A 12,039-nucleotide genomic window follows, 5' to 3' on the forward strand; every position below is an offset into this window, starting at 1 on the left:
TCCAGACATGCAAGCTGCCCATGCCACAAGCGCTCATGCAACCCCATGCCATCAGTGATGCAGGCTTCTGAACGGAGCGTTGATAACAACTTGGGCTATCCTTGTCCTCTCTGGTCCGGATGACATGGCGTCCCAGTGTTCCATAAAGAACTTCAAATCGTGACTCATCTGACCACAGAACAGTCTTCCATTTTGCCACACTCCATTTTAAATGACCCCTGGCCCAGTGCAAACGTCTGAGCTTGTGGAGCTTGCTTAGAAATGGCTTCCTCTTTGCACTGTAGAGTTTCAGCTGGCAACGGCGAATGGCACGGTGGATTGTGTTCACTGACAATGCTTTCTGGAAGTATTCCTGAACCCATTCTCTTATTTCCTTGACAGTGGCATTCCTGTTTGAGGTGCAGTGACGTTTAAGGGCCCGGAGACCACGAGCATCCAGTAGAGTTTTACGGCCTTGACCCTTACGCACAGCGATTGTTCCAGATTCTCTGAATCTTTTGATGATGTTATGCACGGTTGATGATGATAACTTAAAAGTCTTTGCTATTTTACGCTGGGTAACACCATTCTGGTATTGTTGCACTATCTTTATGCGCAACAATGGTGGAATTGGTGATCCTCTTACCATCTTGGCTTCTGAGAGACACTGACACTCTGAGAAGCTCTTTTTATACCCAATCATGTTGTCAATTGACCTAATTAGAGTTAATTGGTCTTCCAGCTGTTCGTTATATGCTCAATTTCCTTTTTCCAGCCACTTATTACTTACTACTTGTCCCAACTTTTTTGGGATTTGTTGACACTGAAATTTTGAATCAACATATTTTTCCTTTAAAATGTTACATTTACTCAGATTAAACTTTTGATCTGTCATCTATGTTATATTACAAATAAAATATTGACATTTGCCATCTCCACATCATTGCATTCAGTTTTTATTCACAATTTGTTTAGTGTCCCAACTTTTTTGCAATCCGGTTTGTACTAAAATGTGTTTTTCCAAGTTATTATGCTCATAGATGAACATTTATGGCAGCTTTCTTGAATTTCTTGCTGAAAGACTGTGCCGATCAGCTCAGTGATTGCTGGACATGGGCACCGGCGACCCCCGTGACCCAGAAGAAGAAGCGGGTAAAAGATAATGGTTGGATGGATAGTCAGTATTCAGTCTAAGGCAGGACCTCAGTGCGTGTGAGTGAACTTCACAAACTCCAGATCCAAGCAGCAAATGTGTGTGTGTGTGTGTGTGTGTGTGTGTGTGTGTGTGTGTGTGTGTGTGTGTGTGTGTGTGTGTGTGTTTGTGTGTGTGTGTGTGTGTGTGTGTGTGTGTGTGTGTGTGTGTGTGTGTGTGTGTGTGTGTGTGTGTGTGTGTGTGTGTGTGAGGGTTTTTTTAATGGGTCAGTACCTTTCCATAGCAGGAGATAGCCTCTTTGTATTTCTCAATGATATCCTCTGAACTCAGGCAGTTCTTGGCTCGTCCAATCTCAGAGCTAGTGTCTGCACTGATGCCGTTGGTTGTGAGGGCTCCTAAACCCAAAAACAGGAAATAAAATGAGGACAGAGAAAATGATCATGTAGCTGTTTTACCATTCCGCTCCCACAAACACACAAACAAATAAATCAACAAAATAACAGATAAACTAAAGACCCCTCCACCGTTGTTCATTCAGGTCTTACTACTACATTTGTAAACATATATGGCACCAGTCCAATTTTAGGACAAACATGTCCATTAATTAGAGCTGGAAAGCAAAGAAATACAGTTCCTCTAGTATTAGTTTTGTATTTTTGAAATATCAAGTCACAGTATTTTGTCTGTTACTTTCCTGACTTTTCAACTACTTACACAAAGCATACTTTTCAGCAGACGAGACAAACTGTGTGGGAGGAAATATGGGGTCTCCAAGTGGGTTGGGATGAGGAGGTGGAGGAAATCCTTCTTTTAGGATGTAGGGAATGTATTAATAACTGCACATTTGTGCTGATTGTCAGAAAGGTGTTGCTCATGTTTTTGTAAGGACGACACTTTGTGTTGGTTCTTCATTTATTTGGATGTTGAAACTTCAATCCTGGACTCCTGACTAACTAGTTCAAAGAATTTTCTTAACTTCCATATGTTTTATTTCAGTTATCGTACTTAGTACCATTTAAAATCTCATCTGTTACAGAGTAAAAAAAATGTGAATGTAAACGTGCAAAAGAAAATCAAGAATTAATTAACTAAAGAATGCACAACATAACCTCCTGCAGTGACCGGATTACCATTCAGCCAGCGTATGAATTCATGACAAATGAAGACAGGTCACGAAGGATAACTTTAAACAAACCCATAGTGTACAAACTCCTCCCACTCTGTGCTCCTCTCCACCCATCAGAGTGGAGTGAAACTTAGCAGACTTCAATCTGTCCTATTAACTGGAGGACAGCGAAACCTCCAGCCCAACTTCTGCTGAAGCGGAGCTAAAAATCAAATCGGCTCCTGGAACTCCTGGCCATGTTTAAGACACTCTGAATCCAAGTTAAGGGAAGGAAGCCGCTGCATTTTGCTGTTAGCTGTTTTAGCTCAGAGAGACTCAGACGTGCAGTCTGTGGTGGGAAATTTAAAGCATATTTGTTTCCTAAGTTAAAACAAGAATTTCATACTTTAATAAGAGGCTTTGTGGAAATTTGTTAAACATGTAACTAGTTTTGTACATCTTGCACAACATATTTTATGCACTGTAGTCTAACTGCAGCTCCTGCTGCACAGTGGAAAATGTCAGCTTGTGAATGGGTTCAAGTTTTCAGCTTGGTTCTCATGTTTGCTGAAAGTTGCCTCCGTTTAACTGGTCTGTGTTTTTAACTACTGATGGTGCTTTCTTAACCAGAGCGATCTTTATTATGATCTTTATTGTTTATTATGCTTTGCCTTGCTCTGTGAAATCAAAAACCATTCAGGTGGGTATAACATTGTTGTATCTTACATCATGTACAACGTGCACTTTTAGTAGAGTGAGTGGTAATAGAAACAGCATGCAAATTGTGATACAAGCACTAAATCTGGTATGATAATGTTCTTTGAAGTATTTGCCAGATTTGCCTGATTGGCCATTTGTAAATCCAAGATAGGAGCCTTTTTTCAACATGGCAGGAAAAATGAACTTATTTCTGTACAGTAATCATATGATAATGCAATTACTTGTACAGTTTAGATCGTTTTGTCAAATTTTCTGTTTTCTTTTTCAGTGCATTGCAAGTAACACATATTAGTAAATTATTAATAATATAACTGTAATTAAAAAATCATGAATCTTGGATTTTTAGATGGCCAATCAGATACAATTGTTCAGAAGACTCTTGGGAACAACCATGCCAAACTTGCTGCTTGTATTACATTTTGGATCATTCTTGTGCAAAACTGGTTTGAGCTGCTCCACTATTAGGATTTAAGAAAAAAATCTGTGCACAGTCAGAATGTCTGACAGTTTAAGATGAAACTGAGCTCATCGTCCAGATCAGTAGCTGACGAGAGACATCCTCCCACTGGTAAAGTTTTTTCAAAAGACGAATTGTGATTCAAAATAACATTTTTAAGACTTACTCTTTACTTTTACTTAAGTAGATTTTTTTTAACACATGAAACTTTACTTGTAGTTGAGTAAAATTTAAACTGTAACTTTTACTTGAGAACAGTATTTAAGCAACAAGTCCCATTATTTTGATACAGATAAATATGCTTAAATGTTTTTCTAATATACAATTTAACCATAGCACATTACACAACAGTAATTTCAGGATGGGCTCAAAGTGCAATCAAGTAAAATAAAAATAATCTCAAGTCATAAAGTGTTTAGGATTAAGGATGACTAAAGATCATCTACAGATGAACTTGTCACAGCTACGTGCATAATTTGACTGATTAGAATACAAACACTGAGTTTGTTCACACAGACGACGTCATGTTTCCAAACTGAACTGGACCATTTGTGGCCCCCAAAAAGAAAGAAATCTGACACAAAAAATGAAATATGTGAGACGAGATGTGTCCGCAACGTACAAGTCCTCTAAAGAAATTAACTTTTTTTTTGGGGGGGGGGGGGGGGGTGTTTGCATTAAATAAGAGTGACAACTTAATAAACAGTAGGTCAGTTGGTAGAGCTGCCACCTCTCAATGAAAAGGTCACTAGATCAAATCCCGGCTGGGGGTCTTTCTGGGTGGAGTTTGCATGTTCTCTCCGTGCTGCGTGGGTTTTCTCCAGGTGCTCCAGTTTCCTCCCACAGACCAAAAACATGCATGTTAGACTGACTGGTGACTCTAAATTGTCTCTAGGTGTGAGTGAGAGAGTGAATGGTTGTTTGTCTCTATGTGTCCCTGTGATGGACTTGAGACCTGTCCAGGGTGTCCCCCACCTCTCAAACAGTAACTGCTGGATATGGGCAAAAGTGAGCCACGCAACCAGAAAAGCAAAACGCAGAAAAATATAATGGGTGGATATTTAATAAACAGAAGGTGGCTGTCACCTGTTAGAATAAAATCATCTCATCCTCAAAGAAAAAAGAATCAAAGATCATAATGAGGTGTATTTTCTTGTGACTTTTGTTACAAGAAAAGTGACTTTTCTTTCATAATCAAGAACGTTGTGTGATTTATTGGAATAAAAATATTTGAAATTAGGGATGTACCGATACAGATAACACCATCAGGTATTGGTTTGATACCAAGTGCATGTATTTACACAGAAAAAGAACACTTCACTAGATGCAACATTCACCTCTCTGTTAAGCAGTCAAGTGGTAGAGGAGGGTAATGTCAGCCAGGTGGTTTATTTAGTTGGCTGTCCTAAATGACACTTCTTACACGTTGGTGACAGTATTGTGCCATACATTTGTTTCCTAATCACAAATGTATATCACCAGAAGAAGCAGCAGCAGCCAAGGGGAAGCATTTCAACATGAACTATGGTGACAAAATAAATTGTTACAGCCTGTCATTGAGCAAGAGAGGATCCTGGGAAAATATGAATCCTAATCTTGGGATCCCAACCTTCCCAACAATCTCACTGCTCATCAACAGGCGCTTTTGGAAATGACAATTGCTTTACTGGCTTCGTTTGTAGAGTTAACAAAAAAGAAGCTAAACTAATTTTCCAAAACATTTTCAAAGTACAAAAGGCAAAAGATTTGAATGATCTGAAGAAAACCATTGTCAAAGATAAACAGAATGCTCCCTTGGAGTCGAGGGAAGTCTCTGCCTCAGGTTGAGGAGCTTAATAATCTGGGTGTCTTGTTCACGAGTGATGGTAAGATTGAGTGGGAGCTGGATGAATGCATCGGGGCCTTGTCTTCAGTAATGAGGGCATTGATTTGGGTGGTGAAGGAAGAGTTGAGTCGAAAGGAAAAGCTTTGGATTTACAGTCGTCCCTCGAGATATCACGGTTCACTTATTGCAGCTTTAAGATATTGCTTTATATATATATATATATATATATATATATATCTATAGATATATATATATATATATATAGCAGTCCCTATATTTATCACGGGTGTTTGGGACCACGCCCACCGGCGAAAAGTGAAAAAATGCCAAGTAGGGCTACAGTAATGCAAGTTCAGTTCAAGTTCAGTAAACTTTGTCATGACATGAGCCAGGCTGTAATCACACTCACTCATCACCTGTCACTCCCAATCTCCCTCCTTAAATAAACAATTTAAATTTAAATACTGTAACATTTTAAATAAACAATCCATGCAGCATGGATTGTTTATTTAAAATCTTACAGTATTTAAATTTAAATTGGAGAGAAGAGAACTGGGACCCTGTGAACATAATTTCGCTCCACCACATGTACCGCATGAGGTGCGAATGACAAAGTATCTCAGACTCTGAGAAGAGAAGTGCAGCAGGACATCAAAGAGATGTCCCACAGCTTCAGCTCTGCAGCACGGAGCAGAAATGCACTTCTTGATCAATTACACTGCAACAACTGAACATAGACGTTCTAAAATATTTAAAAATATCTTTTAACACTTTTAATTTTTGTGGTTATGATGATTTTACAATGTGACATACTTTGAATTTTAAGTTGGAAGACAAAAATCGATCATTGCATCTGGACAGCAAAGGGTTAACCCTTCACAAAGTCGATGCAGCAGGAGAAATGTGTGTGTGTATGTATATATACAAACCCTTTCCAAAAAATTAGAATATCATGGAAAAGTTGTTTGACTTCCATAATTTCCTTCAAAAAGTTCATCTTAGATGATAGATTCAGGGCCCACAATTTAAACTTGATTACACACAGGTGGGTTCTATTGATCATTATCAGTCATTTGGGACAACATTGGATCATTCATAGATCCTCACTGAACTTCTGGACTGAGTTTGCTGCACTGAAAGTAAAAGGAGCCCAATAATGTTGCACGCCCCACTTTTCAGTTTTTTATTTGTTAAAATTTGACACATCCAATAAATTTCATTCCACTTCACGATTGTGTCCCACTTGTTGTTGATTCTTCACAAAAAATTAAAAATTTTTATCTTTGTGTTTTTGAAGCCTGAAATGTTGCAAAACGTTGAAAAGTTCAAGGGGGCCGAATACTTTCACAAGGCACTGTATCCACTAAACTCAAAGCACCTGCACGTTTCCCCAGGTGTCATTAAACTGCTTCAGTTCGGTTCAATATGGGGAAGACTGCAGACATAACAACTGACCAGAAGACCATCATTGATACCCTCCATAGGATGGGTAAGCCACAAAAGTTCATAGCTAAGGAGGCTGGCTGTTCACAGAGTGCTGTGTCCAAGCATATCAATGGAAAATCTAGTGGAAGGGCAACATGAGGCAGGAGAAGATGCACCAGCAAAAGAGATGATCATGGGCTTCAGAAGATTATCAAACAGAGAAGATTCCAGAATCTGGCAGAGATCCAGAAGGAGTGGAACGAGGCGGGAATCACAGCTTTAAAAACCACCACATTCAGACGCATATGGGAGATGGGCTACAACTGTCGGGTTCCCCGGGTCAAGCCACTTCTGAACATGAGCCAATGTATCCGATTCCGATGAAAGTAAAGTGTGCCTGTTACATGTCTGGAGGACTTTGTGTTTTTTTCCCTCGTTTCTCTGTTTTCTCCTGAGGTGCAGAATGCAGGCTGGTGCCAATTTGGAGATTTGAATGCTGACTGATTGGAGAGTTGGGCAGGACCAATCAGGGCTCAGGACTGCCCTATAAAGGAAGCCCTTCAGTGCTGTTTTTTTTTTTTTTTTTTTTTGGTTGACTTCCCTCCATGCTGCTTGTTTGGCACACCTGTGTTGCTGTCTGGAGCAGTGTTCATTGTATAAGGTTTGTGGTGGGAGTTAGAGGACTAGGTAAGTTTGGGGTACCCTATACACTTCCGCACTCAGGTAAAAAGTTCTGTTAAACACATTAGATAAGTAGGCTGGTGCCACCCTTGTAATTTTTGGTGAACTCTTTATTTAGATAAGCATATCAGGGTATTTTTATTTCATTGTTTTCCACCTAGAGTAGATGTCAGTTAGGCCCTGTTTTGTTTTGTTTGTTTCTTTGATTTGGCACTAACCTAACTGTCCCTTTCTCCCCCCAGTTTTATTTTTTGGAGATTTAAAAAGACCTTAAAAAAGAGCAAAACAATAAAAGTTCTTCCTTCACTTTTACAAGGACTCTGCTAATTTATTGTGGTTGTCATGTTCATGCTCCCCTTCCTCCAACGGTGGGGGTGGGGGGGGGGGGTGGCGTAACAGCGCCTTTCATTCGGAAATCAAGGTCTAAGGGTTTGGAGGAAGAAGGGTGAGGGACAGAGCCCATACTGCTTGAGGTCCAGTGTGAAAAATCCAGTCAGTCATGATTTGGGGTGCAATGTCCGGTGCAGGTGTTGGTAAACTCTGCTTTCTTAAATCCAAGGTCATCGCAACAGTCTACCAGAATGTTTTAGAGGACTTCATGATTCCTTCTGCTGAGGAGCTGTATGGAGATGCAGATTTCATCTTCCAGCAGGGGTGCGATAGATGAAGGTTTTATCCCTGGTTACCCATGACCCAGGACAAATTTGATAGTTGGCCCGTTTCCGGGGCCAACCGGGAGTCAGATTCAGATAAGCTTTGCTTGTTGATTTTCTTCAGGCTGACAGATGTTTTTCATCAGCCTTGAGTCTTTCTGGATTTTCTGGTTCGAAATGGCCTGATTATGGGAATCCATTCCACTGATCAATGTTATGAGGCTCCTTCAAGGTCGCTTCCACCACACTGGCGACACCCAGAAGCCGCAGGTGGCCTGCGATTCTCATAAATCGCCTCCACCTTATGGTTTAGCTCGTAAATCAGCTGATTTTGAGTACTCACAGCACAAAGCAAACCTTCATACTGAATCGGAAGCTTTGTCATGACCGAAACTGCTGCCAATGTCTTCTTCAAAAGTCGATAAAACAGAGTCCCGCCAATGCCAAAAAGCAGAGTCCCTGCTATCATAAATCCAAATATGTAAACGTCTTCAGCATCCTCCTGAGATAGGACTGAGAAGCGCATCAACTGCCACACTCCCCACGGATCCATGACGTACCCCACAGTGTGCGTCTTAGCTGGGCAAGCAGGTTCTCCAGTCATTTTGTTGAAAAAAATTTGTCGATAGCGTTGAAAGTCCAGGTTGCCAGATCCATAATCTTAATTTACGTTCGGGAGATGTGTACCAGGTGCTTCAGACACACAGACAGCAAAGCAGGAGGAAGGAAAAATGGGGGAGGGAAGACAGAAGCAGCCACCTCAATCGAGAGCCAGACAGACTTCAAGATCAGTCTCAAGAACTTCCTCTGTCTGCTCAGTGCCTGTCACTCTGGCTGTATGAGACTGTTTCACAGGCATGCATTTATTCTGGATCTCAGCCTCCAGAGGGGCTCAGAGCTCACCCAACCAGAGGAATCTCATCCTCCATGGCTCTGCACAGGGTCAGTGCAGGACATCTGTACAGCAGCTTCCTGGGCTTCTCCATGCTCATTCATTGGTTTTTATGTGTGTGATGTCTCTAGCTTCTCCCTGACTCACTCTGCCCTCAGAGTTTTGTCAGAGTGATGATGTAGTGAGCTCTCCATCCTGCCTGTCCTCACAACAGTAGGGTTTGACATTTCAGCCATCAGTCTGATGCAGAAATTCTTTCTCTGCTGCTCAGCGTGTCTCAGGAACACAGATTCAGTGGTGCATAATTACATTTGATTCAAAGGCTCAATATGGATTGTTTCAAAGAGTGTAAGCAGCTTTCTGTGTGGTTGTGGTTCTGAACGGACCCAGTGCGGCATAGACTACATCCTGCTTCACCATTAACCCACTAGCCTTTAAGCCGTTTTTTGCCTTTAAGGGCAAAACCTACGCGAAAAATAATGTTGGTTACATACTGTAACCCCAGATTCCACGAGTATAGGTGCAGCCCTTTAAGATCTGGGCCTCATTGGCTACAAAATGGCTGCAGAAAAACACGATTTGGGAGTCTATTCCTGGTCTCAGTGCAATTTATTCAAACTGGGGTGGGGCCCACACAGCAGGTGGGCGTGGACTAAACTTTTCAGTGCTGCGTTGAGTATGAGGGGTAAACTTAAGAGTGAGAAAGGTTTGTAGGAGTGTGGGAAGGGTTTATAAAGTCTTAAAATATATATATAAATATAATAAAATAAATATAACACTGCTACTTCACAAATTTTCACCTATTGCTGGAGTCTCTGGAAAGTAATCCCCGTGATAGGTGAGGGATCTCTGTACTGGTCTGTCTATGTTATAACCTTCACCTGTGGTCATGAGGTTTGAATCATGACCATAAGATCAAGATTCTGGATACAAAATGATAGGCGGACAAGCTCAACCTTAGAGGCAATGTGAGGTGCTCCATCATCCGAGGGGAGCTTGGAATAGAGCCGCTGCTCCTCTGCACTGAAAAGTCAATTGAGGTGGTTTAACCTCCTAAGACCCGATCTCTTGCATATGTGAATGCCAGGTTGTCCACATATGTGGATGCCCTACGAAGTTAAACATCTGGCAACTTAGAAGTCATCCTGAACACCTCTATTCAGAGGTTTCCAGACATGTCACACTGGGAGGAGACCCTGGAACAGACCCAGAACTCTCCAGAGGGATTATATATCCTGTCTGACCTAGGAACACTGTGGGATCCCAATTCAGGAGCTGGAGAAAGAAAGTTTATCTCCAGGAACTGTTGCCTCTGTGACCCAACTATGAATAAACGGTAGAAAAATGAGATGAAGATTTTCAAAGTAACTAAGAACTGTAATGGCATTTATTAATACTCAGTTTCAATACTTAGTATCGACAAGTACTCAGAGTTTAAAAATATGTATCGGTGCATCCCTATTTGAAATGAAATAAAGGTTAAAGGGAAGTGACCAATCAAAGTTTTGGTCCTTAATCACCATGGGTTACTGATCAAGTCAGAGGATACAACTAAGAAATACATCAGAATAAAGCCAAAGACAGTGAATAAAACAACTACTGTAAGAAAGAACAATAAAAATAAGGCAACTGTGATTTCCAAAAAAGCAATACAAATGAAAGCAGGAGTGATGGGCACAAAAACATATGAACAGAAAACACGTGAACACATGCAAGCAGGAGAAAGGGCATTTAGAGCTACAATGGTCAGACATGTCATACCTGGGTCAATGAGAACCTCCTGAGCTCCTACAGACACAGAGAAAGAAAGGGAGACATGGCAGCTTCACTCCACAGAGCAATGAGCAACGTTAGCTGTGTTAGTGCCAACCGGCTGCTTTACACATGCTCCTGCTTTTACAAACTACAAGCAGGAACAGTTAGATGAAGGAAACACTGAAAAATACTAAGAAGTAAATAACATTTTAAAAAAGGCAACTGTTATTTGTCAAAAGACTTAAAAATACAACAAAGTATAGAAAAGTTATTCAACATCTTCCCTGTTGTAAATAGCTCTTTGAGCAACTTCAGTTTGGAGAAACCGTTTGATTCGGACCAGACAAATGAGCTAGCAGCTAGTTTAAGCAGGACCAAAACCAAAGTGGATCACCGTCATCTGGAAAAATCTTCACGCTCAAACACTTATAAACATTTACTTTAAATTTTAAATTACAGTTATTTTACCCCCGTCCCAGAGCAGAAAGGGGTTAGGAAATACCCACAGTCTGCCTGTCTTGTGAGCTGGATAAAATATTTAATATATACAAGTCATAATAATGGGTGATTTCAATATTCATGTAGATGTTGAAAGTGATAGCTTAAACATATCCTTTAATAATTTAATACTCATTTGGTTTTACCCAAAATGTCTGCACATCTACTCATTCTTATCATCACACTCTTGATTTAGTTCTGACCTATGGTATAGAGATTAAGGACTTGGTAATAGTTCCTCAAAATCCTGTTCTGTCCGACCATTTTTTAATAACCTTTGAGTTTACATTAAATGACTACACAGTCACTGAGAGTAAATTTCATCTCAGCAGGTGCTTATCAGAAAATGCTGTAACCAAATTTCAACAATCTCTTCCATCAATGTTTTCCTCTGTCTTGCAGAGTAATGCATCAGAGAACAGAGACTTAGATCATCTAGTTGATCATCTTACAACTTCAATGCAAACTTCACTTGATAAAATTGCTCCACTGAAAAAGAAAGTAATCAATCAGAGGAAACTGGTTTCTTGGTTCAATTCTGAGTTACATACAAACGGGATTCCAAAAAAGTTGGGACACTAAACAAACTGTGAATAAAAACTGAATGCAATGATGTGGAGGTGCCAACATCTAATATTTTATTCAGAATAGAACACAAATCACAGATCACTGGGCCAGGGGTCATTTAAAATGGAGTGTGGCAAAATGGAAGACTGTTCTGTGGTCAGATGAGTCACGATTTGAAGTTCTTTATGGAACACTGGGACGCCATGTCATCCGGACCAGAGAGGACAAGGATAGTCCAAGTTGTTATCAACGCTCCGTTCAGAAGCCTGCATCACTGATGGTATGGGGTTGCATGAGCGCTTGTGGCATGGGCAGCTTGCATGTCTGGA

General features: G+C 40.6%; 1 protein-coding gene across 1 annotated transcript in view; it reads right to left on the reverse strand.

Annotated features, from left to right (window-relative positions):
- Positions 1 to 12,039, reverse strand: part of LOC119425317 (trafficking protein particle complex subunit 9) — a 48,884-nt gene that overhangs the window by 12,200 nt on the left and 24,645 nt on the right. Inside the window, exons 3-4 of the mRNA XM_037692838.1 lie at positions 10,652 to 10,678; positions 1,406 to 1,527 (exon numbers count right to left, since the gene is read on the reverse strand). Coding sequence (XP_037548766.1) covers positions 1,406 to 1,527; positions 10,652 to 10,678 — 149 coding nt within the window. The remainder of the gene's footprint in view (positions 1 to 1,405; positions 1,528 to 10,651; positions 10,679 to 12,039) is intronic.

This window comes from Nematolebias whitei, chromosome 19 (assembly GCF_014905685.2).
Source record: "Nematolebias whitei isolate Nwh7 chromosome 19, NemWhi1, whole genome shotgun sequence".
NCBI lineage: Eukaryota > Metazoa > Chordata > Actinopteri > Cyprinodontiformes > Rivulidae > Nematolebias > Nematolebias whitei.